Below are 24459 nucleotides of genomic sequence, written 5' to 3' on the forward strand. Positions count from 1 at the left end.
TATATGGTTGATCTAGAAGTATTTCTAGGGGTGTTTTTGTCTGGTGCTTGGTTAGTTTTAAAAAAGCTTGTATTTAATGAGATGAACTTAGTACACATTTCGTTTACAGGAGATGGTGTTTTCAAATACACTGGTTAGCGAAAATAAGATAAACATGTTGACTTTTTTAAAACCGTTTTGTGATTACTGTCGTTTCTTGCCATCTTTTAAGTTTTTGAAGCGTTAGGTGCTTGTTAGAGTGATAGAAGTCAAAAGTTTTGCATCATTGCAAAACAGGCATCTTAGAAGTCACCGAGACTGTAGCCTAAGCAGATAAGAGAGCCACAGGAATCCAGTGGCATGTCATGAACTGGGAACCGGGCTTTGCGGACCAACATTTCTACTGTCATCTCGTGTTTCCTGGGTTTGGGTTTAAGTGATGCCGGGGCCGGGCGTGATCGGGAGGCGGGTCTCTCTGATGGGGAGGCGCCAGGAGGAGTTGGCGCGTGGGAACCCTCCGTCGCTCTTCTTCCGGAGCCGCGCCGGCCTCCCAGCGCCGGGCGCGGGCGGCGGGGCCCCATGCAGCCGCCGGGATCACCTCCCTCCCGGGCTGGCGGGGGGCGCCCCGGGGCGGGGGCGGCAGGGCGGGGGCGCACGGCTTCGCTGTTGCTACAGCCGTGATGTCACTCGCCCATCCTAACCCGCGGTTGGTTGTTGTGTGTTTCAGCTCTGCCTGCAGTTGAACACAAAGACCTGGAGGAGACTCCCACATCCTTCGGGGAGGAGAAAGGAGCGGCGAGGCCCGATTAAAGGAACTTGGAGGCTGGTGGCCTCTCCGCACCGGCCGGCCGGCGAGGGGGCGAGGGGATTAGAGTCCCGGGGCAGTGACCGAGCAGGAGATGAGGCGCTGCCGCCGCCGCTGACCCTCGGTTCCGGACCATCCGCTGCGCTTTGTGCCGCCCGCACATGTGTCTGCCCGGCGCATCCGGAGGCGCGCACACGAGCATCCACCACGGCCGCCGGGGAGAGAGTGCCCGCCATGCCCACGGAGAGCCTACAGACAGGTAGCATGGTGAAGCCGGTCAGCCCCGCCGGCACCTTCACGTCGGCCGTGCCCCTGCGCATCCTCAACAAGGGGCCCGACTACTTTCGCCGCCAGGCGGAGCCCAACCCCAAGAGACTCAGCGCCGTGGAGCGGCTGGAGGCCGACAAGGCCAAGTACGTCAAGAGCCAGGAGGTCATCAACGCCAAGCAGGAGCCCGTGAAGCCGGCGGTGCTGGCCAAGCCCCCCGTCTGCCCCGCCGCCAAGCGCGCGCTCGGCAGCCCCACGCTCAAGGGCTTCGGCGGCGGCGGCGGCGGAGCCAAGAGCGAGGGGGGCGCGCCTCGCGAGACCCTGAAGCTGGAGATCCTCAAGAACATCCTCAACAGCTCCGAAGGCTCGAGCACGGGCTCGGGCCACAAGCACAGTGCGCGGAACTGGCCGGCGCCCCGGGCTGACGCGGCCGAGCTGCACCGGCACTCGTTCGCCGAGTCGCTGCGCGCGCGCCCCGCGCCGGGCCGGGGCAGCCCCCAGGAGGGCGGCTCGCACGTGGGCCGCCGGCCGCCCGAGCCCACCTCTTCCGCCGCCGCCGCCGCCGACGCCTTTCTGCACGTGTCGCACAGCTCCTCGGACATCCGCCAGGGGCCCGGGGCCAGGCCCCTGAAGGCCATCCTCCCCTGCAGCAGTTCCGCCCCGCCGCTGCCCCCCAAGCCCAAGGTGGCCGCCCCGGCCGCAGTGAAGTCCCCCGAGGCCGAGGCGGCCGAGCCGGCTGGCGGGGTGGGCCGGAGACCCTCGCTGCAGCGCTCCAAGTCAGACTTGAGCGATAGGTATTTCCGCGTGGACGCCGACGTGGAGCGCTTCTTCAACTACTGCGGACTGGATCCAGAGGAGCTGGAGAACCTGGGCATGGAGAACTTCGCGCGGGCCAACTCGGACATCATCTCGCTCAACTTCCGCAGCGCCAGCATGATCAGCTCGGACTGCGAACAGTCTCAGGACAGTAACAGTGACCTTAGGAACGATGACAGTGCCAATGACCGGGTGCCCTACGGCATCTCCGCCATCGAGAGGAACGCGCGCATCATCAAGTGGTTGTACAGCATCAAACAGGCCAGGGAGTCGCAGAAGGTGTCCCACGTGTAAGAGGCAGCAGCGCGCCCGGAGGGAGGCAGGGGGGTCTCTGTCCGCGCCTCGGCACTTGTGAAGGTTGTGAGGTCTCCTTGAAGTGTTGTGAGCTTCTCCACTCTCTTTGTGTTGCTTGTTGTGCAATGTCTTTCCAGTTGCATGCCCGCCAACACGGGGACTGACCTGGCGTCCTCGGCTACCATCGCTGCAGAGCCTGGCCGGTCGCGCGTCACCCGCCCCAAAGTGTCAGGCCACATCCTAATTTAGGGCTTCAATCTTTGGCAAAACTGTTTACACGGAAAACGGTATACAACTTCTTCAATATTTATGTGGTTCTAGTGTTTTTATATCCCGCGCTATGGTGTCTTAATTAAAGGTTTTATCAACTGGCTTTTAAGTTGGGAGTAACATCTTTTTGAATTAAAAAAAAAAAAAAAAGCCTATTTGCCTACATGTGAGATCCTAACGGGAAAATAAATGGGCTCTGCTATCAAACAGATAGTGAGGGATCCCAGAGAGACCCGGGCTGGGCTTTCTGAGAAAGAAAGTGGGGAATCCGATGTCAGTCATTTATTATTGACAGTCCTCTTGCCATTTACACAAGTAATGGTTGGGGACACGTATGTTCTGTGTCTGATTTGGTGTATAAACTTTGATGGTTCTGTGTAATACTGACCCCAAGGAAAGACAATCAAATACAATGAAGGGGATTAAATCAGGAGGTTGGGTGTTAAGAGGGGCTTGTTGCTATTGATCTGATTTGGGTTGATTTAGAAATTTTGACTATCAATCATTTGACAGAACTGGCCACCCTAGAGCTGATACTGAATTTTTTTTTTTTAAGTTAGTTTTTTGGTTGAGAACTCTAAGTGGATTCTCCTCCCTCCCTTTGTTGTAATTGTTTTATCTGGGAGAGGGGAATGGGGCTTGGGTGGTGGGAACTACCTGAAGACCACCGAACACAAATGGAAATGCCAGCCATATCAGTTTAGAGCCTTCTCTTCAGAAGTCAGTACCTTTGGTAGCTGAACCAGATCTGGGCAGCATGACTATGTCCTCATGCATATGTTAACCTGTGAGGCTGCAGGGAACTTGAAACATGACTCTGTGTAGCTTTTCAACCCGAAGATCCGTAGGGCTGCATATCAGCTTGTTCCCCCATAACCTGTCCTACAGGTGGTCTAGTTGGCTGTCCCTCAGCTGACAGTCATCCTGCAGTAGCCAAGGGGTCCACCTGGGATGCTCGGCTTCCTCGCTCTTATAGAAATGCCCTGGAGCTCCCAGCAGCACTGCCTTAGCCTTCATCAGCTCATAGGACACTTTTTATGCTGTAAATGCTGTAAGACTTTGTACATACTTCAGTTGTTTATGAAATCTTTAAGAAGAAGAAAAAACAAAGAAACATTACTCTAATAAATAGCTCTGGTGCAGGCTTTCATGGTGGTGGTTTCTCTTTGTCTTTTCCTTCACTCCCTCCACACAAGTTTCACTTTGGACTGTGAGCCAGAAGGAGACTTTTGAGGGTCTTGAAGAAACAGCATTTCATTAAGTTATTTTCACCATATCACAATTATTCTGAACAGCTGTATTCTTCATTGTAGCTAGATCAGTGTGCTTTTTTGCTAAAATAGTTTCACCGGGGTTCCTAAAATCTGCTGCTGCTGCTTAGTTCACAACTTTCAGTTTTTTATCTTTTCTTAAAATCAGGATTTTTTACATCTTCCACCAAACTCTTAAGTTGTAATTACTTGTTACAACTTCTGACAGTTGAGTTCTGACAGTGGAGACATACCTTTGAAATTTATAGCCTCGTTCTTAATTGAACAAACTCAGGATCCTTAATGTTACATTTGTTTATATAGTAGTCCACTCATTCATTCATTCCTTCCTCTATCAAAAGGGTATATGATGAGTGATTCCGTTTTCAGGCCTTACCATCGACCCAAGACTGCTGTGGTCAACAACACAGTATCTGCCTCAAGGAACTTAGATTTTCACTTGAATTTTCATTCTAGTGAAGTATCATTCCTCCCAGTGGACCTGTCTTATCTCCTGTTACTAATAGGACAGTGAGTATTCAACAGCTATTTAATGAATCAAGTTATTTGAAGATTAACATTTTTTAAAAGTTCCGTATAACATGTAAAAGAGGATTATTTTTAAAGTTTCAGAAACAATATGATTTCCAACTTTTACACTCACCAACATTTTCCTTTGAAAATCAGACTTGGTTCTTTAACTCTCTACTGGTTTTGAATTTTTCTGGTTCTCTTCTTAATTTTAGTTCAACTAGAACTCTACTTGCCCGAAGAGTCTGAAATACTGCTATGAGTGGTGATGGTAGAATGGATTAAAGATAATAGGATGAAAGCTTAATATTTTTATATACACACACATTTTCTTCCTTCATCATTTGGATAGAAATGAAGCCATTTAAAATATTCATGGCTTTAGTATTTATATACCCATCTCTTTCTGGGGCTATTGAAATACCAAAGATAGATGTTACTTTCCTAAAGTAACTGGTGTTGGGAGATGAGGGCTTGGCAAATTTAATATCACTGACTATGCTGTTTTAGTTATAGATTTTGTTTCAGTTCTTCCAGTGCTTCAAAACCACCTTAACCTGTGTTCCAACAAACCTATAACTCACCCCACTATTGTTCAGTCTAATCGTCTGTGGCCTTTATACCATGAACAAATGTGAGGCTTTGGGTTCTTATGGAACTTGGGAAGTCCTTATTTTCTTTTTGTCCTTGAAATTAGAGCTTCTATAAAAGCTGATTTCAAATGCTTCACATTAAATCCAAGAGTAAGCCATTTCCTAATTGTGAAGTCCTTTTTGCAAAATGCTCACTTTTTTTTAGCTCATGGGTGTAAGTATATTGATAGTGTGTGTGCATGGGTGATGATACTGTTGGTGTGAATATAGAGCTGTAATATAGTTCAGCCCACTTTTATTCCCCCACACAGTGTAGAGTGACGCAGGATTGCACTAGCTGGCCCTAGAGACTACTTGTTTCTTTCTGCAAAGCAGCATCTTTTCCGACAATCCTCCCATACCCACCTCCTCTATCATTGACTCTGTTCAGGCTCTCTTCTTCTCTTGACTGCCCTGTTATTCCTACAACTTTCTAACTGGAGGTCCCCCTCTATCCAGTCAGCCTCTACCCATCTCATTTCTTGCCCAGGATATTGTAATCAACTCTGTTCGTGTCATTCTTCTAAGTAGAAACATCCTTCCACTTAAACAAGTTGCTAATAGGATTAATCCTAACTTCTTAACAAGATTGTCAGGCATCTCGCTATCAGGCCTCATGTTCTGTGTCCCTTTTAGCCACCAAGCCTAGGCCTCTGGGCTCCAACCAAACGGAAGTTTTCACTGGGGACTTTTTAACCACTGCATCAGTGATCTATCTATACCTATGTGGTGGTAATGGTGACTCAGACAGTAGAGAATCTGCCTGCCATGCAGGTGACCCGGGTTCAATCCCTGGGTTGGAAAGATCCCCAGGAAAAGGGAATGGCTACCCATTCCAGTATTCTTGCCTGCGAAATACCATGGACAGAGGACCCTAGTGGGTTACAGTCCATGGGGGTCACAAAGAGTCAGCTAAGACTGAGCAATTAACACACTCAGTGATCTATGGCTGCTAACAAATTTCCCCACTATTCAGCAACTTAAGACAATAAGTATTTGTTATCTTGGTTTCTGTAGATCAGGGATCCTGGCAAGGCTTAGACAGATGGTTCTGGCCCAAGCTGTCTAATCAGGCTGCAGAGAGGTGTCAGCCAGGGCTGCATCATCTGAAGGCTTGAACCAAGGCTGGATGATCAGCTTCTAAGAGAGGTCACATGGTATCAGCAGGAGTCCTTACAGCGTGACAGCTGGCTCTCCACTCTCCCCAAGGGAGTGACCTGGGCAGGAAGAAGCCAAGTCACATAGCTCCACCATGCCCAGTTCATCAGGAGAGTATCACCAAACACAGCCCACACTCATGAGGAGGAGGAGGAGGCTCCACTGTTCTAAAAGAAGGAAGATCAAAGAATTTGTGGGCTTTTTTTTTTTTTTTTAAGTTTTTAAAAATGTGGACTATTTTTAAAGTCTTTATTGAATGTGTTACAGTATTGCTTCTTGTTTCAGTTTCTTGGCTCAGACCTATGTGGGATCTTAGTTCCCTGCCCGGGAATCAAACCTGCACCCCTGCCCTAGAAGATGAAGTCCTAACCATTCAACCACTGGGGATGTCCCTGTGGACTTACTTTAATAAATATCACCACTACGGCTACGCCAGGGACATCCCTGTGGACTTACTTTCATAAATATCACCACTACTGCTGAGTTCCTGGGACTCTTCATTCTGTGAGGAATGCCTTCCTTTCCCTCCTTGGCCTTGTAGACTCAGCTATCAAGCAGTGAGGTTGTTTTTTTGTTTTTTGTTTTTGGTTTTTTTTGAGTTTCAGAATTGCCTTTTCCTGTTAGACATGACTTTTGTCATGACCACCATGGCCCCAGCCTTTGCTGGACTACATGAGTGCCTTTCTGTGAATTTTGAGACAGTATACTTTCCCCAGAATATATTATTTTCTGCCTGGGGACAGAGGTGGAACCTCCTAATAAATTCACAAATCTCTGATGGTTATGATGTGAACTGTGGCCCCAGAATTGGGCATAGAAGCCCAGGGTGTGAAGCAGATCTCATTAAGTGTTGGCTTGATACTTTTAAGCTATCACATTTAAGTTATATACTGCTTACATAAATGTTATGAATGTTACAATGAACCCAAGGTGCTAGTTACTGTCCCATTTTAGAGGTGATGAACATCAGATCCATGGAGATTAAGCTCCTTAAGCAAGATCCCAGAGGAAGTAAGTGACAGAGGAAACTGGAACTCAATTCTGTGATTCTGCTCTGCGCTCCTTACAGCCCAGCTCAGGACCAGGACAGGCAGACTGGGTGTGTTGTACTTATAAACCAAAGCACCCTTACATTTATCTTGGTAATTTTATCTGCCGCCTGTGTGTACAAGCATGTCTCAAACAGTCAGATTTTCAGCAATTTCACTCTTACCAAATGGTAACCGATAATTTTTTTTTAAAGACTTCAGTCCACTGAGTTCAAAGAGACGAAGCTATAGAGTCACATTCTTTCAGCTCTGAGTGAGCCGTTTTGAAGCCCCATCCTTCTTTTTTGGTCAAGGACTTGAAGAAGGGCAAACAGTGGAGGGAAATGTCTGGCCGTGATTCAAGGATCAGGAGACACATTTGGATGACAGGGTGATTTGGCATCGTTCCCCTGTCCCAGCCTCAGGGATGCACAGTGTACACTGACCAGGAGGTGCCCCAGGAAGGAATGAACAGGAAAAGGCGTTCCAGAAGAAAGGAGAGTCTTCACTTAGAAAACATAACTCATCTCACCGTGATTTTTGAAGTGTCCAACCTGCCTTGTCCACTTAGCCCTGGAGGATGATGGGAGGTTCCACGGACTTTCCCTTTGCTGTCTGAGAGCTGCTGGGTCAGGGGTCAGAGGCTGGGCAGCTGCAGGCTTGGCTCTGAACAAGTCAGCTGCACAGAGAGCTTCTTGGGTGTTTAGCTTGTCCCCTTGCTTTGGCAGAAACAAAGAAGAAGGAAAGTCCAGAGGGCGAGGGACATCCGCAGCCCTTTGGAACCCCTACCTTCAATACCTGAGACCCATCTGGCTAAGTTTGCCTCTACTCCCTCATCTGTGAAGTGGGAGGAAACCAGCTGATGTGTGTGTTCCTTGGCCTCGGGGCTTTGTGACAGCACTGAGAGCTGTTTGGGAAGCACCAGGATGAGGTGCGAGGAGTGAAAATTCAGAGATGACTGGGGTCCTCTTTCTCCTGGCAGGCAGGAAAGCAGGCAAGGCCTGATGGGGACCCAGACCCATTACTGAAGGGCATTTGCTGCACCGGCCGCCTGAGCCTGTTTTAGTTGGGCAAAGAAAGAAAGTCTGTAAAAGGCTTCTTCTCTGAATAGAAGGAATCTCCAGCAACTGTCTAGGTTGTCAGAAGCTGATAGAATCAAGTGTGACTGGGTACAGACCAGACACAAAGCTACAGAGTGTGTTAGTCACTCAGTCATGCCCGACTCTTTGCAACCCCATGGACTGTAGCCTGCCAGGCTCTTCTGTCCATGGAATTATTCAGGAAAGAATATTGGAGTGTGTTGCCATGCCCTCCTCCAGGGGATCTTCCCAACCCAGGGATCAAACGCTGGTCTCCTGCATTGCAGGCAGACTCTTTATCATCTGAGCCACCAACCACAACAAAGCTACAAGGATGACATAATGATGATACAGTCTTTCACAAGCTGGGCATTTAATTCATTTCACATTCATGAAGCAACCATCAGGATGTCTTCGATGCAATGCTAAAATAAGCCAGTTGTCACATTATCTCATTACTCTCACAAGCACCTTGGAAATAAATTAGAATCCATTTTGCCAATGAGAGATCTGAAGATTAAACAACTTCTCGAAGCCATACATCCAGTAAGTGGAAGAAGTAAAATGCAAACCCAAGTTAATAAAGTATGTCCTAAGACTCATTCCACAATGAGTTTTTAGCATGTAGGCTGGTATGAGCCATTTTTGCTTCTTTGTGGTAAGCTGTCTTGCAGAATATTTCTCAGAAGCTTAAAATACCACTGTGTATCTTGGTTTGTGATTTCTCACACAGGGAATGACTCAAAACTCATCATCATACCTGACCACATCAAGATGGAAGTTTCTCAGTTCTTCTGAGAGAGACCATAGTGATCCATTGTCTCTTTCCAGCTTATTTTACGGAGGAAGAAAGAGATGCACAGAAATGAGGTGATGGGTTTCAGCCAGGGTTGAAGAGTAGATGGAGGTAGAGCCAAGTGCCCTGTGGCACACCCCAAACCAGTATGTCCCAGACTCGGAAGACCCAGTACCACTAACAATTCCATCACATGACGTGATTAGCATAGACTCTGTTATTCCTACACTGTGTCCCTTGCCTCATGAACTATCAGATATTTAAAGAAACTTCAATTAGGAGACTCTCTGTTAATATACATTACTATACTACTACTGGAGAAGGAAATGGCAACCCAGTCCAGTATTCTTGACTGGAGAATCCCATGGACAGAGGAGCCTGGTGGGCTACAGTCCATGGGGCCACAAAGAGCTGGATATGACTGAGTGACCAGGAATCAAACCTATGTCTCTTCCACCTCCTGGATTGGCAGGCAGATTCTTTACCACCAGCACCACCTGGGAAGCTCTAATATACATGAACTATCTTTCAATTAACCCTAGCAGGTATAAAATACTTTTAAAAATTAAGAAATTTCTCTAGGGACAATGTTGGCAATTCTGGAAATGATGACCGCTATTTTCATATTATTGTAGTGCCTCCACCATCCATGGGTGTCCAGAACTCCTTGAGAGCTTAGGTACCATTTTTCCAGGCCTGATGCCTCTGCCTCCTGCATTCCCCAGGGCAGACATTGCCACTGTTTCCAGTATCCAGTCCCTCTCCTCTTGGCTCACAAGTAGTTTGCATTCTCACACCCCACATTATTAGGTGTGGCCAATGAACCATGAGTAGAAGTGACCAGAGTTACAGCTCAGACATCTAGTCCCAGATCTGCCATCATTTTTCGCCTCAAACATGGCAGCCAATAAAATTCCTCAGAGCAGCAAAATTTCAGAGCCACCAGGACCCTGAATAAGGACAAGGTTGAAGACAGCCCTCTGCCCCCTGACCCAGGGGGTGAACTTTGACCTTGTAAATAACCAAGAGTTTGAAGATTGCTTTTTTTCCTGTAGCACAATCTAGCCCGTTGTGACTATTGTCTCAGAAGAAAAGCAAGCAATATAGACATAGCAGCACGTACATAGAAGACCACGTGGCAGAACCAAATGGCCAGGCTTAACACGCTGTTTCTCAAAGTGTGCCCTCAAAACCCGCTTGAATTCCTTGAGGTTCTCACTAAATTCTGGGCTCTGCTCCAGGCCCAGGAATCTGCTTTTTTAACTAGTGCCCCACAAAAGATTCTGAGATGTTCAAATTCGGATCTCAGCTTCCATCTTACCAGAATGCCCTTCCTTCCACTCAGTGTGTTCATGGGATTTTTCTTAGCTCCTTAGTGTTCATCTCCATCCCAGCCTCTTCCCTTCTTGGCACTGACCACAATCAGATATCCTGTCATTCATTACATTATTGTCTGTCATGGGCACTTTTTATCCCCTCTATGTGTTGCAGCACCCAGCACAAGGACAGTGAATAACATGCATCTTTGGGATGAATGCATGAACCCCGGTCATGCCCCTCCACTAATCCCACCCCCACGACCTGTCCTCCCACCCATCCTGTTCCCATCAGTGACACCATCTGGCTAGAAGTGGGGACTAGGACTGGCATTGAAGACTTTCTTTCCCTAGTTTTTATTTTTGGAAAATGAACAAATGGCACATTTAAGGTAAGAGGAGTTCACACTATAGACCTCTCTGTATAAAGGGATTTGATGAGTGTTTCTTACACAACCACCTTACAAGGAAGGTGATGTCTCCTTCTCAGTGATTACTATAGTTCAAAGGCAGTAAGGGACTTTCCTGGCCCATCCAGTGGTTAAGACTCCGCATCTCCAGTGGAGGAGGCGCTGGTTCCATCCCTGACTGGGGAACTAAGATCCCACATGCCTCACAGTCAATGAATAAATAAAACCAAACAGTAACAAAGGCAATGAGAAGTACCACTTATTGAGGTGGGGGAGGAAGGGGGAACGAAACTCTAAATCTGCAGACAGACTTTTATCTTGCACCCCTCATTTGTCCCGAAGGTCAAGGAGTAGCATACATACCTTTTCTTTGCCAGGCTACAAAACTTACCCTTAACAGTATTAAAATCCATACGGTAGGTAGCGCTGCTGTAGTAACCATCGAAGGTCTTCTGCCCAACAGTCTCCAAGGCACAGCTGATGCAGAAACACCTCCCACCTCAGCCTTCCCACGTGTGTGTGCTGACCTCTCAGTCACGGGTTCACCAGCCTGTTGTTCTCTGAAAATTCTGCTCACTGGGAAAGATTAAAAAAAAAAAAGCAAACCACACACGAGTGCAATTGCTCCCTCCACTGAATCAAACCACAGTGGCTGGTAATTAAGAACATATGGAGTTTCAACGGGGGCAGGAAAGATGGAAGGGGGGACCCTCACAGTACCACCTCTGAGGATGCTTGAGTTTGCAGGTTTTGCCTTTCTAAGTGTAAATAAGTTGGAAGTGTTCAAGGATTTCTAGGCAACCTTAATCTTTCCTGGTTGTTTCTTCTCTTTTATGACAGATGGAGAAGAACAGCCAGGTGAGTTATTTATGTGCGTCACAAACTCAGCTCTGTCAGACAGGCTTCCGAATGTTTCAGCCACATCCCTTTCCTCTTATTGAGCCCTAGAGCATTTAAGGACTTAAACTACTGAGCATTTTATTTTGGTGGAAAATGATGAAATACTCATTTAGTAATTTCGTGATCATGTGGTTATTTCACAAGAGTCTTTTTCTGTTTTCTTCCAATGAACTGACAGCTGTATATGGTCTATGAGGGCTTCCCAGGTGGTGCTAGTGGTCAAGAACCTGCCTGCCAATACAGGAGAACTAAGAGACATGGGCTTCTATCCCTGGATCCAGAAGATCCCCTGGAGGAGGGCATGGCAACCCACTCCAGTATTCTTGCCTGGAGAATCCTATTGACAGAGGAGCCTGACAGGATACAGTCCATAGGGTCACACAGAGTTGGACACGACTGAAGCGACTTAGCACACACACACATGGTTTAAGAATGTGGGACTCATGTCTGTGGCTGCAGAAGAATCACTCCGCTGGGCCTGGACAAAGGCTGGATGTGTTTTGTCCATGTTTCGAATTTCCCAGAGCACCTCAGTGTACAAGCATCCGATATAAAACCAACCTCCTTCCCTAAAGACGTCCTGTCTGAGTTACAGATTTTCATCCATCTACTGAGAGTTCTCTAGTTGAAATAATCTGTGAATTGAGATTTAGACAGCATTTTGGGTTCCCAAGGTTTTGTTTTCACCATCAAATTCACCACCTGATGCCTTTTAAATCCAGTTTAATAGCTGAAATGGATTTCTGTATTTTCTGCACTTAAATGATTATGTGTTCATATGCATGCACACGTTGGATTTCTTAAAGAATTTATTCCAGACAAATGTGCCGAGGGTCACATTACATCACAGTTATTTCTTAAATTAGAACCCTAGTGATTTGGGGAGGTCTGTTCAGAGAGATTTGAAATTCTATGCAGCCCAGCAGAGAGTGAGGCTGATTTCAAGCTAAAAATGAAATAAAAAGCATCTTCTCTTCTTTAGCACTGATTTGCTCTTAACTCTTTTTTTCCTGGTGATTGAGCTGCTTTTTCACCCATTCAGTTTTAAGGGGGAAAAAAAATGGAGAGCAAACATCTTGCTTAGTGAGAAGGCAACGCATGCATGCTCAATCGTGTCTGATTCTTTGCAACCCCATGGACTATAGCCCACCAGGCTCCTCTGCTCATGGGATCTGCCGGGCAGAAATACTGGAGTGGGTTGCCATTTCCTTCTCCAGGGAATCTTCCTGACCCAGGGATCGAATCCACATCTCCTGCATTGGCAAGTGGATTCTTTACCATTGAGCCATTGGGTGCGGGAAGCCCCTCCTCTACTTTTTTCCCCACAACTGGGTCACCACTCTCTGGTTAACTGTCTGATGTGTACTGTGTGCAGATGCTTAAGGCTTGTTGGATGAATGTAGGATAGAGAGAGGCCAAGATCACTTTGAGAGTCTAATCTGAGGGGATGACCAGAAAGGCTCCCAACAGGTTGCTCCCCATCCACTGTGTCCACTCCCTTCACTGGGCTCCCCAATCGTAATTACACATGGTTAGTCCTTCCTGCAGTCCCAGTGACATTAGTGATAACGAACTCACCTGTCAATGCAGGAGATGTAAGAGACGAGTTTGATTCCTGAGTCGAGAAGATCCCCTGGAGGAGGGAATATGTATACACTCCAGTATTCTTGTCTGGAGAATCCCACAGAGAGAGGAGCCTGGAGGGCTATAGTCCATGTGGTCTCAAAGAGTTAGGCACAACTGAAGTGACTTAGCACGTACACAGCCTCTTCCACCTCATTCCTCTTCAAGGAGTCACTCTCCTGCTCCAGACCCTGCCCTGATCTAGGCTCGAGGCCTGGAGCTACAGCAGGGAGCCCCCTAGCCACCTGCAAGGAGCTCTGGTCGTCTTAAAGAGTAAGTCAAATAAGTCAGATGCATAGACTGTTAGACAGAGTCACATGCTTAGGAAGAAGGAAGAAAACGGGGATGAGGGCTAGAAGTGGCTTCACTCAGGGTGTCAGGTAAGCAAAGACTGAAGAAAGTGAGGGGGGAAGCTTGCAGACACCTGGAGAAAGCAGACCAGCTGCAGACCCTGCAAATACACGTGGGGAAGCTGGCCCCCAGGGCTGAAGGGGATGAAGGGAGATCGGGTAGGGCCTGTTCGGTATTTAGTGGTGAGCATCAAAGAAAGAAAAATGTTCTAGAAATCAAATGCTACTTAGGGGAAAGTCCAGGTTAAGTAAACTTAAGCTGTTTCTCTGGGATCTTTATCAGAGCCATTAATCTCCAAAAGACGGTTTTAGTGCCAACTGTTCCCTAAGTGTATGTGAGTCTGGAACCACTTTTTGGGCAACTCAGATCTGTAGAGATCACAGAAGCAAGCTGAGGGGTGGGGGTGGGGGCTTTGGGGCTGACTTCAGGGCCACCTGCTGTGTCCCAGGGTATCCTAACCAGCTGGAGACATTCAAAATCCAAGAAAATGGAGAAGGAATAAAGGGAACTGCTGTGTCAGGTGACAGAAAGAATAGTATCAAAATATTCCATTTTCTTCACACACAAAATTCCTTACTGCCAATTGCCACCATTAGCCAGTCCTATTTTTATCTTGTTTATTAACAACAGCATTTGTGTAACAGAAAAGTAAATAACATAGAATAATATAATTTCAAATAGACACCTTTTTTATATCTTATAGTAAAGTAATAATACATATGTGTATAATTATATTTTTTTCTTAACTTTTTTTAATTTAAATTTATTTATTTTAATTAGAGGCTAATTACTTTACAATATTGTATTGGTTTTGCCATACATCAACATGAATCCGCCACGGGTGTACATAGATAGTGGGCACACGGTATTTTTACATACATAACATACATTTACTTAAATATATAGTCTTCCCTGGTGGCTCAAATGGTAAAGAATCTGCCTGCAATGCAGGAGAACTGGGTTTGATCCCTGGGTCAGGAAGATGAGATCCCTTGGAGAAGGGAATGGTTACCTACTCTAGTATTCTTGCCTGGAGAATCCCATGGACTGAGGAGCCTGGTGGGCTACAGTCCTTGGGACTGCAGAGTCAGACACGACTGAGTGACTAACACTTTCACATGAGTATATATAATTATATACATGAGTACATACTATACTTATATATGTAGGTAACATACATACATATACTATATATACACATGTTATCAGTTCAGTTGCTCAGTCGTGTCCAAGTCTTTGCAACTCCATGGACTGCAGCACGCCAGGCTTCCTGTCGATCACCAATTCCCAGAACTTACTCAAACTCATGTCCATCAAGTCAGTGATGCCATCCAACAATCTCACCCTCTGTTGTCCCCTTCTCCTCCTGCCTTCAATCTTTCTCAGCATCAGGGTCTTTTCCAATGAGTCAGGTTTTTGCATCAGGTGGCCAAAGTATTGGAACTTCAGCATCAGTCCCTCCAATGAATATTCAGGATTGATTTCCTTTAGGATTGATTGGTTTGATCTCATTGCAGTCCAAGGGACCCTCAAGAGTCTTCTCCAACACCACATATTATAACCTATGCTAAATGTTCATACATAATATACATACATGTACTCAGTTCAGTTCAGTTCTGTCGCTCAGCCATGTCCAACTCTTTGCGACCCCATGAATTGCAGCACGCCAGGCCACCCTGTCCATCACCAACTCCCAGAATTCACTCAAATTCACACCCATCGAGTCGGTGATACCATCCAGCCATCTCATCCTCTGTCATCCCCTTTTCCTCCTGCCTCCAACCCCTCCCAGCATCAGAGTCTTTTCCAATGAGTCAACTCTTCGCATGAGGTGGCCAAAGTACTGAAAGTAAAGTTTCAGCTTTAGCATCAGTCCTTCCAAAGAACACCCAGGACTGATCTCCTTTAGAATGGACTGGTTGGATCTCCTTGCAGTCCAAGGGACTCTCAAGAGTCTTCTCCAACACCACACTTCAAAAGCATCAATTCTTCGGTGTTCAACTTTCTTCACAGTCCAACTCTCACATCCATACATGACTACTGGAAAAACCATAGCCTTGACTAGATGGACCTTTGTTGGCAAAGTAATGTCTCTGCTTTTGAATATGCTATCTAGGTTGGTCATAACTTTCCTTCCATAGATATATTTATAAATATATGTATAAATGGTATACATACAATATGTATCTGCATATGTGTATGCGTCTGTGTGTATGTGTGTGCATGGGCAGTATATGTGCGTCTGAGTTTGTGTGTGTATATGTAATAGTAGGTCCTCCTTCTTGAGCTCAGAGCTCCGTGGTGAGCTGGAAAAGGCCACCAGCCCCATCTGGAGAAGAAAGACAACAGAAACCAGAAAAACCATGGAGATCGGCAGACATTCACAGGGTCAAGTCTCCTAGAGCAGGAAGTCAGCGACCTAGGTCGGCCATGGGGCTGGGGTACTTCCAAGCATCCATGTCTCCTGCCCGTGGAGACATTCCCACCCTCCAACCTGCTCCTGGCTGGCCAGGCCCTCTTTCCTCCTCCATCCCAGGGGGAGGCAGCAGAGGGATTGGAGGAGCCCAATCCCAGTTCCTTCTCCCCCTCCAGCAACTCATTCACATCTGTCGAGCCTCAGTTTCCTCACCTGTGAAGTGGACACACTATTGCCTCCTCCTCGGCAGGTGCCAGTGTTAAATTCATGTGTGCAGCAGAAGAGGGGCCGGTGCCTCCCCTCCTCCTCCCTGTGGTGCTCTTTCCTTCCATGTTGGACGTGTGCACTAAGACTTTTTGCGACCATTATGGACTGTAGCCCACCAGGCTCCTCTGTCCATGGGGATTCTCCAGGCAAGAATACTAGAGTGGGTTTCTGTGCCCTCCTCCAGGGGATCTTTCCAACCCAGGGATCAAACCCATATCTCTTGTGTCTCCTTCACTGACAGGTGGGTTCTTTACCACTAGCGTCACCTGGGAAGCCCAAAGTGTTAGTCACTCAATTGTGTCCGACTCCTTGTGACTCCATGGACTGTACCCGGCAAGATTCCTCTGTTCATGGGATTCCCCAGGCAAGAATACTAGAGTGGATAGCCATTCCCTTCTCCATGCAAGACTGGCAGAATGTATTGTCAGGACAAAGGATCCAACTTTAGGACAGGATCAGCCAAGGGAAAGTGTCTCTCTCGTTCATTTACATAAGAATTACTGCTGCTGGCCAGGAGAGTCTAAAACCCAGAGAAGTCCTGACAGGTAAGCAGAAGACAGAGCAGGGCATCCATGTTTGGAGCTCCACCCACCTCTCCCCAACTCTCAGCCCCTATCCTGTGAAACCTAAATTGAAGGACCTCCTGTCCAGCGCTTCACATCTTGTCCCCGCAGCCTCACACACACCCACTTTTCCCACCAGGAAGTGGCCTCACTTCTACACTTGCTCATGACAATTACTCATTGCAGTGAACATCTGGCAATAAATCATGAGTGGCCCCATGGCATGTCTTCAGTCCTGTTTCAATTTGTCGTTAAAAATTGTTATTTAAATGTTACTTTAGTCTATTTAACTTTTCCCACTGAGACGGCAATGGGAAAACCCACCCATGGAACTGTTCACAGTATGGCTTCATCTGGGAAAACCCACTTTGCTTACGCTCTGCCCGGCTTTAATTCCAATGCAAATTGACTTCCTAAGACTTTCTGGTTTGGCTTTATCTATAAAAATAACAGTAGTCCTAAAAATTGTGGTTCCAATGGAGTGTAGAGATGTGTAGACACAGGCAGTTAATTAAAGACCTAGAGAGACCATCCACGTTCTGAATTGAACATGGCCATTCCTGTCACTGAGAATACCTGCAGTCCAATACCATTTAATTGCTTTAAATTAGGTTTTCCATTGTGCTGCTTTGTTACACTAATAGGAACTTCAGTTGGGGTGGAGGGGAGAGAGGAAAACCAAGGAGAGAGAGAGAGGTTCTCCTGAAACCTGTAAACTATTGTGAACTTTTTAGTCGCTCAGTCTACTGAGCAACCCCATGGACTGCAGCACACCAGGCTTCCCTGTCCTTCACTATCTTCTGGAGTTTGCTCAAACTCGTGCTCATTGAGTCAACCATGCCATCCAACCATCTTAATCCTCTTTTGCCCCTTTCTCTTCCTACCCCCAATCTTTCCCAGCATCAGGGTCTTTTCCAATGAGTCAACTCTTTGCATGAAGTAGCCAAAGTATTAGAGCTTCAGCATCAAAATAAGGTTTTCTAAAAAGTTATTTGGCTGCACCAGGTCTTAGCTGCACCATGTGGGATCCTTTCAGTTGCTGCAGGTGGGCTCTTTAGTTGTGGCTGCCAGGATCTCGTTCCCTGAACAGGAATCAAACACAGGCCCCCTGCATTGGGAGCTTGGAATCTTCACCACTGGACCAAGAGGGAAGTTCCTGGAATTTTAAAGCTTTCTGTAGAACTCATTTGGTATTATAACTCTGCAGTATGCCATACCTTACCTAATAGATGAGCATTTATACCTGCTCACCGAGTTGGGGCTCAGCTGTGTGACGCTGTTATAGCCCTGAACTTTGAAGTAGAAGGAGGCAGTTGGCTGGAAAACAGACCAAGTGTGGGAAGCCCTGAGTGAAAACCACCCGATTTACAGAGCTCCTTGGACCGAGACCTTTGGTGTGTACATCTCTCACTGCTAGTTCAGGAGGGCTGAGGGGCTGCAAGACCACTAACAGGATGGAGCTATGTTCTAGGTACTGTCGGAAAGTGAACACTAGAAGGCTTTACATCAAATGGATTTTGCATGTGTGTGTGTGTGTTCACACTTTGATTAGAGAAGCTGTGCTCTATAATTTAGGGATTGGAAAGTGTGAATAGAGGGAACAGGACTCTGTCCTGTGAATTTGTTTGCTGCTTGCTCTGTCTGAGCCGATATTTTAGGCACACTGATCTCGTTTCTACCCTTAGACCTTGCAGATAAGATGATGTGACTGCAGATAAGACACAAGGCTGCCCAGGGAGCTGCAGACACCCTCCCGGGACTGTTCCCTATACACCAGCCACTTGGCAACCAGCAGAAACAAAGGCCTCGTCTCTCCAAAGAGCACACGGTGTCCAGCACAGCCCGTACGTCTCCAGCATCACTGACCTCTGTGTGAGGCAGCATCTCTTATGTGACCAGAATTGGTGAACTAGGTAGAGGATGCTGCACCCAAGGATGCTGAAGATGGGGTGCTGTGCTCCCTGTGGGACAGAGGGGAAAGTCTGTTTCAAGGGGCAGAAGGAGTGAGCAGAGGACTCGCCACCCAAGAAATTCAGACAAAAATGGGGGAGCATGGCAAGCCAAGGCCACTTCCAGGACTGGAGGTCTAAGTGGGTCAGGTAATGACCCTGGCCTCAGCCTGGCTGTGGTCCTGATTCATACGTGCTCAGGGCACTTGGCTTTGGAGTCAGATGTGTATTGTCTTGTCTTGGAGATTTACTAGGCTTGTGAGCTTCAATAAAGGTCTGATGCAATTATTTCATCTACTGGATTCTGTTCTCCCAAGATGCCCAAGACAAAGGAGTCTTCTTTCCACCCAAAGCATTGAAGCTCAGCTGTACGGTGGCTTTCCTTGACCCTCATTCCAAGACAGGGAGTGTCCTCGTTGGTGTGTGAGCTTGAACCTGGGCCCACAGACCTGAAATAAAATACATTTCCTTTGTATTTATAAATTGGACTCATCTTGGGGAACAACCAAAGGAGTATAATAGGAATGATTTATTTTTATTTTAGAATTTATTATTTTTATTTTAGAAAAAGATAAATAGTAAATGAAGGAAAGTTATGACCAACCTAGATAGCATATTAAAAAGCAGAGACATTACTTTGTCCACAAAGGTCTGTCTAATCAAGCCTACGGTTTTTCCAGTAGTAATGTATGGATGTGAGAGTTGGACTATAAAGAAAGCTGAGCACCAAAGAATTGATGCTTTTGAAGTGTGGTGTTGGAGAAGACTCTTGAGAGTCTCTTGGACTGCAAGGAGATCCAGCCAGTCCATCCTAAGGCAGATCAGTCTTGGGTGTTCGTTGGAAGGACTAATGTTGAAGCTGAAACTCCAATACTTTGGCCACCTGATGCAAACAGCTGATTCATTTGAAAAGACTCTGATGCTGGGAAAGATTGAGGGCAGGAGGAGAAGGGGATGACACAGGATGCGATGGTTGGATAGCATCACCCACTCAGTGGACATGGGTTTGGGTGAACTCCGGGACTTGGTGATTGACAGGGAGGCCTGGCATGCTGCGGTTCATGGGGTCACAAAGAGTCGGACACAACTGAGCCACTGAACTCAACTGAACTGAAATGATACATTGATGATTCTTAGGCAATTTTTCAAAATGAACCTTAGAAACAGTCCAAAAACAGAGCTCTGCAGTATTTTAAGAAATGACACCTGTATGAGGATGCATAGGGCATCTCCCACAGTGACTACTCAGAAGTTAAGCCTCATTTAGATGTATGAGTTCCAGCCAGTTTACTGAAAAGCATCTGTGTTCATCATAACACCATACGCCTGCGATCACTCCAGAAACACCATCACCTTAGTTTGGAAACAGGTCATATTGTTTGTCTGGGGTCACGTCCCTCTCACTGTCACAGAGATTTATTGTCTAAGAGGCTTGGGGGCACATTCCTAATAAATATGGGGTTTGTCATGCGCCAACCCAAACAGCCTGGTGACCCCTGCTCAGCCCCAGGTGTGGAACGGACTACAGGGAACAATCAGATCAGATCAGATCAGATCAGTTGCTCAGTTGTGTCCGACTCTTTGCAACCCCATGAATCACAGCACACCAGGTCTCCCTGTCCAACACCAACTCCTGGAGTTCACTGAGACTCACGTCCATCGAGTCAGTGATGCCATCCAGCCATCTCATCCTCTGTCATCCCCTTCTCCTCCTGCCACCTATCCCTCCCAGCATCAGAGTCTTTTCCAATGAGTCAACTCTTCGCATGAGGTGGCCAAAGTACTGGAGTTTCAGCTTTAGCATTATTCCTTCCAAAGAAATCCCAGGGCTGATCTCCTTCAGAATGGACTGGTTGGATCTCCTAGCAGTCCAAGGGACTCTCAAGAGTCTTCTCCAACACCACTGTTCAAAAGCATCAATTCTTCGGCACTCAGCCTTCTTCACAGTCCAACTCTCACATCCATACATGACCACAGGAAAAACCATAGCCTTGACTAGATGGACCTTTGTTGGCAAAGTAATGTCTCCACTTTTGAATATGCTATCTAGGTTGGTCATAACTTTCCTTCCAAGGAGTAAGTGTCTTTTAATTTCATGGCTGCAGTCACCATCTGCAGTGATTTTGGAGCCCAGAAAAATAAAGTCTGACACTGTTTCCACTGTTTCCCCATCTATTTCCCATGAAGTGATGGGAACAATGGTCAGGCTTTTATGAAAAGCCCACCTAGAATCATTAGTAATGAGGGGCAACCTCATTGTCTCCTGCATTGGCAGACAGGTTCGTTACCACTAGTGCCACCTGGGAAGCCCAAAGTCTTATTCACTGTTTTATTATGTGTTCAATTCAGGCAATGAATGAATGTGGAAACAATAATGGATTAGAATTTCACCATTTTACCACCAACACAGCAATAATTGATTCAGGCAAGAGTCATCAATGGATGACTCTAAGACTCACGGATGCATGCATGCCTCGTGAGGAAGGAGGATTTATGTAATGTCCAAGAATCTCCCCACGAATTCCTAGTTCATTACAAAGGGACAAATAATAACCTTCCAGTGGAAAACCTCGTGAACACCAACATAACCAGTGGATCCAAGTTAACATCACCAGCGTTGCGACAAACCAACCTCACGTGATTCCTGGTAAGAGACAATGAAGGGACAGAGCATCATCTCCATAAAGCCCATGTGCAATAGGAACTGGGGTGGAGAAGGAGCAGAAAGACTCTTGCTTGGTTCTTATTACAAGCTCAGGGACGCAGGAACCCAGGGCTTATAGGAGAGGCTTGTTCCTGTATTATAAACAAGGATGTAGATTCAGTGCAGGCTGATGGTTTGGCAACAGTCAACGCAAGAAAGTGTCAGAGCAGGGCCTCTCACTGGACACCCAGCTTCAGCCCAAGTCTTTACTTCCTGCTGCCTCTCCCAGGCCTCGAACATACAAGGAAGGTAGTGAGTGGCTCCAACAAGGGGAAGGAAGCCTAGTGGTGAGAGCACACAGCGGAATAGTGCAGACCTGGGCTCCTGCCCCGCCCTGGCCGCCAGACATGGGTAAAAATGCTGGGAGGAGGGATCCTTTGTGGAAAAGGCAGTTCCTGCCTCATCTATGATTCTAGGAAGTAGATCTTTCTGCCTGAAGTCTTGTTTCATAGTCTTGGCAACCGTTCATTTGCAGTGTGATTTGAAAACTTGTTCTGAATGTTGTAAGAGAAGCAATTTCCTTCAGAGTCAGATGTTTTGACAAAATGACTACATTATCTTAGATTTGAGACAGGGAAAAAGAAGCCCTACGCCACTAGGCAAACTGTTCCAAGTGTAATAAAAAATGAAGCAAAACTCCCAGTGTCTCCCCACAGCAGGTCAAAATCATTAATTAATTGAATCATTTACTAGTTGAACCATATTTTCAAAAGCCATATCTTCAACAACAACAACAAATCCTCAATATATAAAATTTTTCTAGTGCTTAGAAACCTAAGTCTTGATGGGCTGAACTGAACAACAAAATGACAGGATGCCCCCATCCTGAAGAGGAAGGAGGTTTTGCTTAAATGTCTTTATTGCGAGACATTTAATGAACACCTATTGTGTGCAAGGCGTCATGCTTTGGGATACTAAGGAAGGTTTAATGTAGGACATGAATGAGGGGGGAATAAATGATGGGTAGACTTTGTTCATGTGGACTTGGAAGGTAGGGGCTCTACAAGCACCAGGGGTGGGAAGGATGGGCCTTATAGGAAGGATGGAGTTTATATAAAGGACCTAAGGACCACTGCCTCGATGTTGGAAAGGTAGATAAGGGTTAAAGAATCTGAACTCTGCAGGAGACATAAGAGACTTGCAGTTCAATCCCTGAGTTGGGAAGATCCCCTGGAGGAGGGCATGGCAACCCACTCCAGTATTCTTGCTTGGAGAATTCCCATGGACAGAGGAGCCTGGCTGGTTATGGTCCATGGGGTAGAAAAGAGTTGGACACAACTGAGTGACTAAGAACTCTTGCATGAACTCCTTCAGGAGGAACCAGGATCTGCTGTCTCCACATCCCCTCCCTTCCTTGATTAGCAGCTCTTTGGAAGGCTTCTGTGCCCAGGAACCCCACAGGACCCTGCACACTCATCCATACCCCTGCATGCCTCCCACCAACCTACACTCTTCCTATCCCGATCTTCCACAGTGAAGAGGCCCCAGAAAGGGGGCACAGGATTTGAAGACGGAGAGTGAGGGAGCCCCCCTGAGCTACTGAATCTGGGTGGGGAGGAGGCGGGTGTTCAGAATGAGATTTGAGCCTTAGAGGATAAAGGCACACAGAGTCTGATGGGGAAGGAGACAGGCTCCTCTTCCCCAGGGAACAAGAGGGAGGGAGGTGATCTTGTTACATACTCCTCCACTAGCTGCTGGAGGCTGGGGGGACCCAAGCTGCTTTGTTGCCCCCTGCCTGCTACACAGAGCAGCCAAGAGGTGGTCAGAGGCAGTGGGGGTCATACTGGGGTGCAGCAAGTGGGCTGGAGGTTTTATGGGACTTCTGCTGGGTCTTGGACACACGTTCCAGCCTGGGTTGTTTAGAAAGAGCTGAGGGCAAAGATCCATTCAGCTTGTGTAGGAACGACTTGAGAACCCAGAAGCTGACAGGAGCCAAACAACCCATAATATCTGATGCTCAGGCAGAAGCTCTGGTCTGGGTTTTCAGTGAACTTTATCGACATCTTGGGAGCCCCTGAAGGCACTCATGCCAGGCTCATCTCCTCTGTGGTCCAGGAGACTCCAGGCTGTGGTCTCTGGCTGGAAGCATGTCTGGTCTACAGGATTCTTGGCAGCCTCCCTGAAGCACACCAGAGTTTTCTTTGGAGTTTGGAATTGGCCTAACACTAGACTCTACTGCTCAGACAGTAGAGAATCTGCCTGCAAAGGAGACCTGGGTTCGATCCCTGCATTTGGAAGATCCCCTGGAGAAGGGAAGTACTCTTGCTTGGAGAATCCCAAGGACAGAGGAGCCTGGAAGGCTACAATCCATGGGGTTGCAAAGAGTCGGACACAACTAAGCAACTAACACTTTCGCTTTCTTACACTTAACACTAGACTCATGTATCTGCATTTGAAGCAGCCTCTGTTGTGTTTTTACAAGAAAACTTGTCTTTGAAGAACAGCAAGGACAGATTATGGGAGAAAGCCACTGATAAGATAAATAATGGTTTGGCCCATTGGCCCTGAGTACCTGGAAGGCTCTGAAGGATGCATCTGCTGATCTGCCTCCTTCACTTGGCAAAGACGTCAGGAGGAAACTCACTTGACACCCAGAAGCCCTATTCGAGGGGCAGGGGTGGGAAGCAGTTGGTCTGGGAAGCAGTGTGGATCTACAGGATGCTCATTCACAGATACATGTGGGAAAAAGGAGTCAATGTTCAGAAACGTTTCTGGCGACTTGACGTGGCTGCAACAGCCAAGCATTGGATCAGGAACTCTGTATCACTGGGCAGATAAAACACTGGTCTGCAACAGACTGGAAATGAAAGCAACAACAATGAACACAAACAAAAAGCCAAAGAGATCCTTCACCACAGCCCATTTTAACAGCGGTGCTATGGGGAGCTCAGTGGGGAGGGGACTGGGTTTCAGCGATTTGTCATCAGCATGCATTGAGTGCCACCTGAGTGGCAGAATCCTAGGAAGGAGGGGTCAGTCTTGTCCTTAAGGAGCTTTTCGGGCCCTTGGGAACATAGATGGGCCAACAGATGCCAGGAGCCCAAATGGATAGACG

At 47.0% G+C, this 24459-nt stretch overlaps 1 protein-coding gene across 3 annotated transcripts in view; it reads left to right on the forward strand.

The window, feature by feature from the left end:
* The window catches only part of FAM110B (family with sequence similarity 110 member B), a 142214-nt gene extending 138633 nt beyond the window's left edge, over positions 1 to 3581 (forward strand). For all 3 annotated transcript variants that reach the window (XM_027561023.1, XM_027561022.1, XM_027561024.1), the window contains one exon: positions 707 to 3581. In XM_027561023.1, coding sequence (XP_027416824.1) covers positions 1019 to 2161 — 1143 coding nt within the window. In that variant the 5' untranslated portion in view covers positions 707 to 1018 and the 3' untranslated portion in view covers positions 2162 to 3581. The remainder of the gene's footprint in view (positions 1 to 706) is intronic.
* The last annotated feature ends 20878 nt before the right edge of the window (positions 3582 to 24459 follow it).

The sequence above is a fragment of the Bos indicus x Bos taurus genome, chromosome 14, assembly GCF_003369695.1.
Source record: "Bos indicus x Bos taurus breed Angus x Brahman F1 hybrid chromosome 14, Bos_hybrid_MaternalHap_v2.0, whole genome shotgun sequence".
Taxonomy (NCBI): domain Eukaryota; kingdom Metazoa; phylum Chordata; class Mammalia; order Artiodactyla; family Bovidae; genus Bos; species Bos indicus x Bos taurus.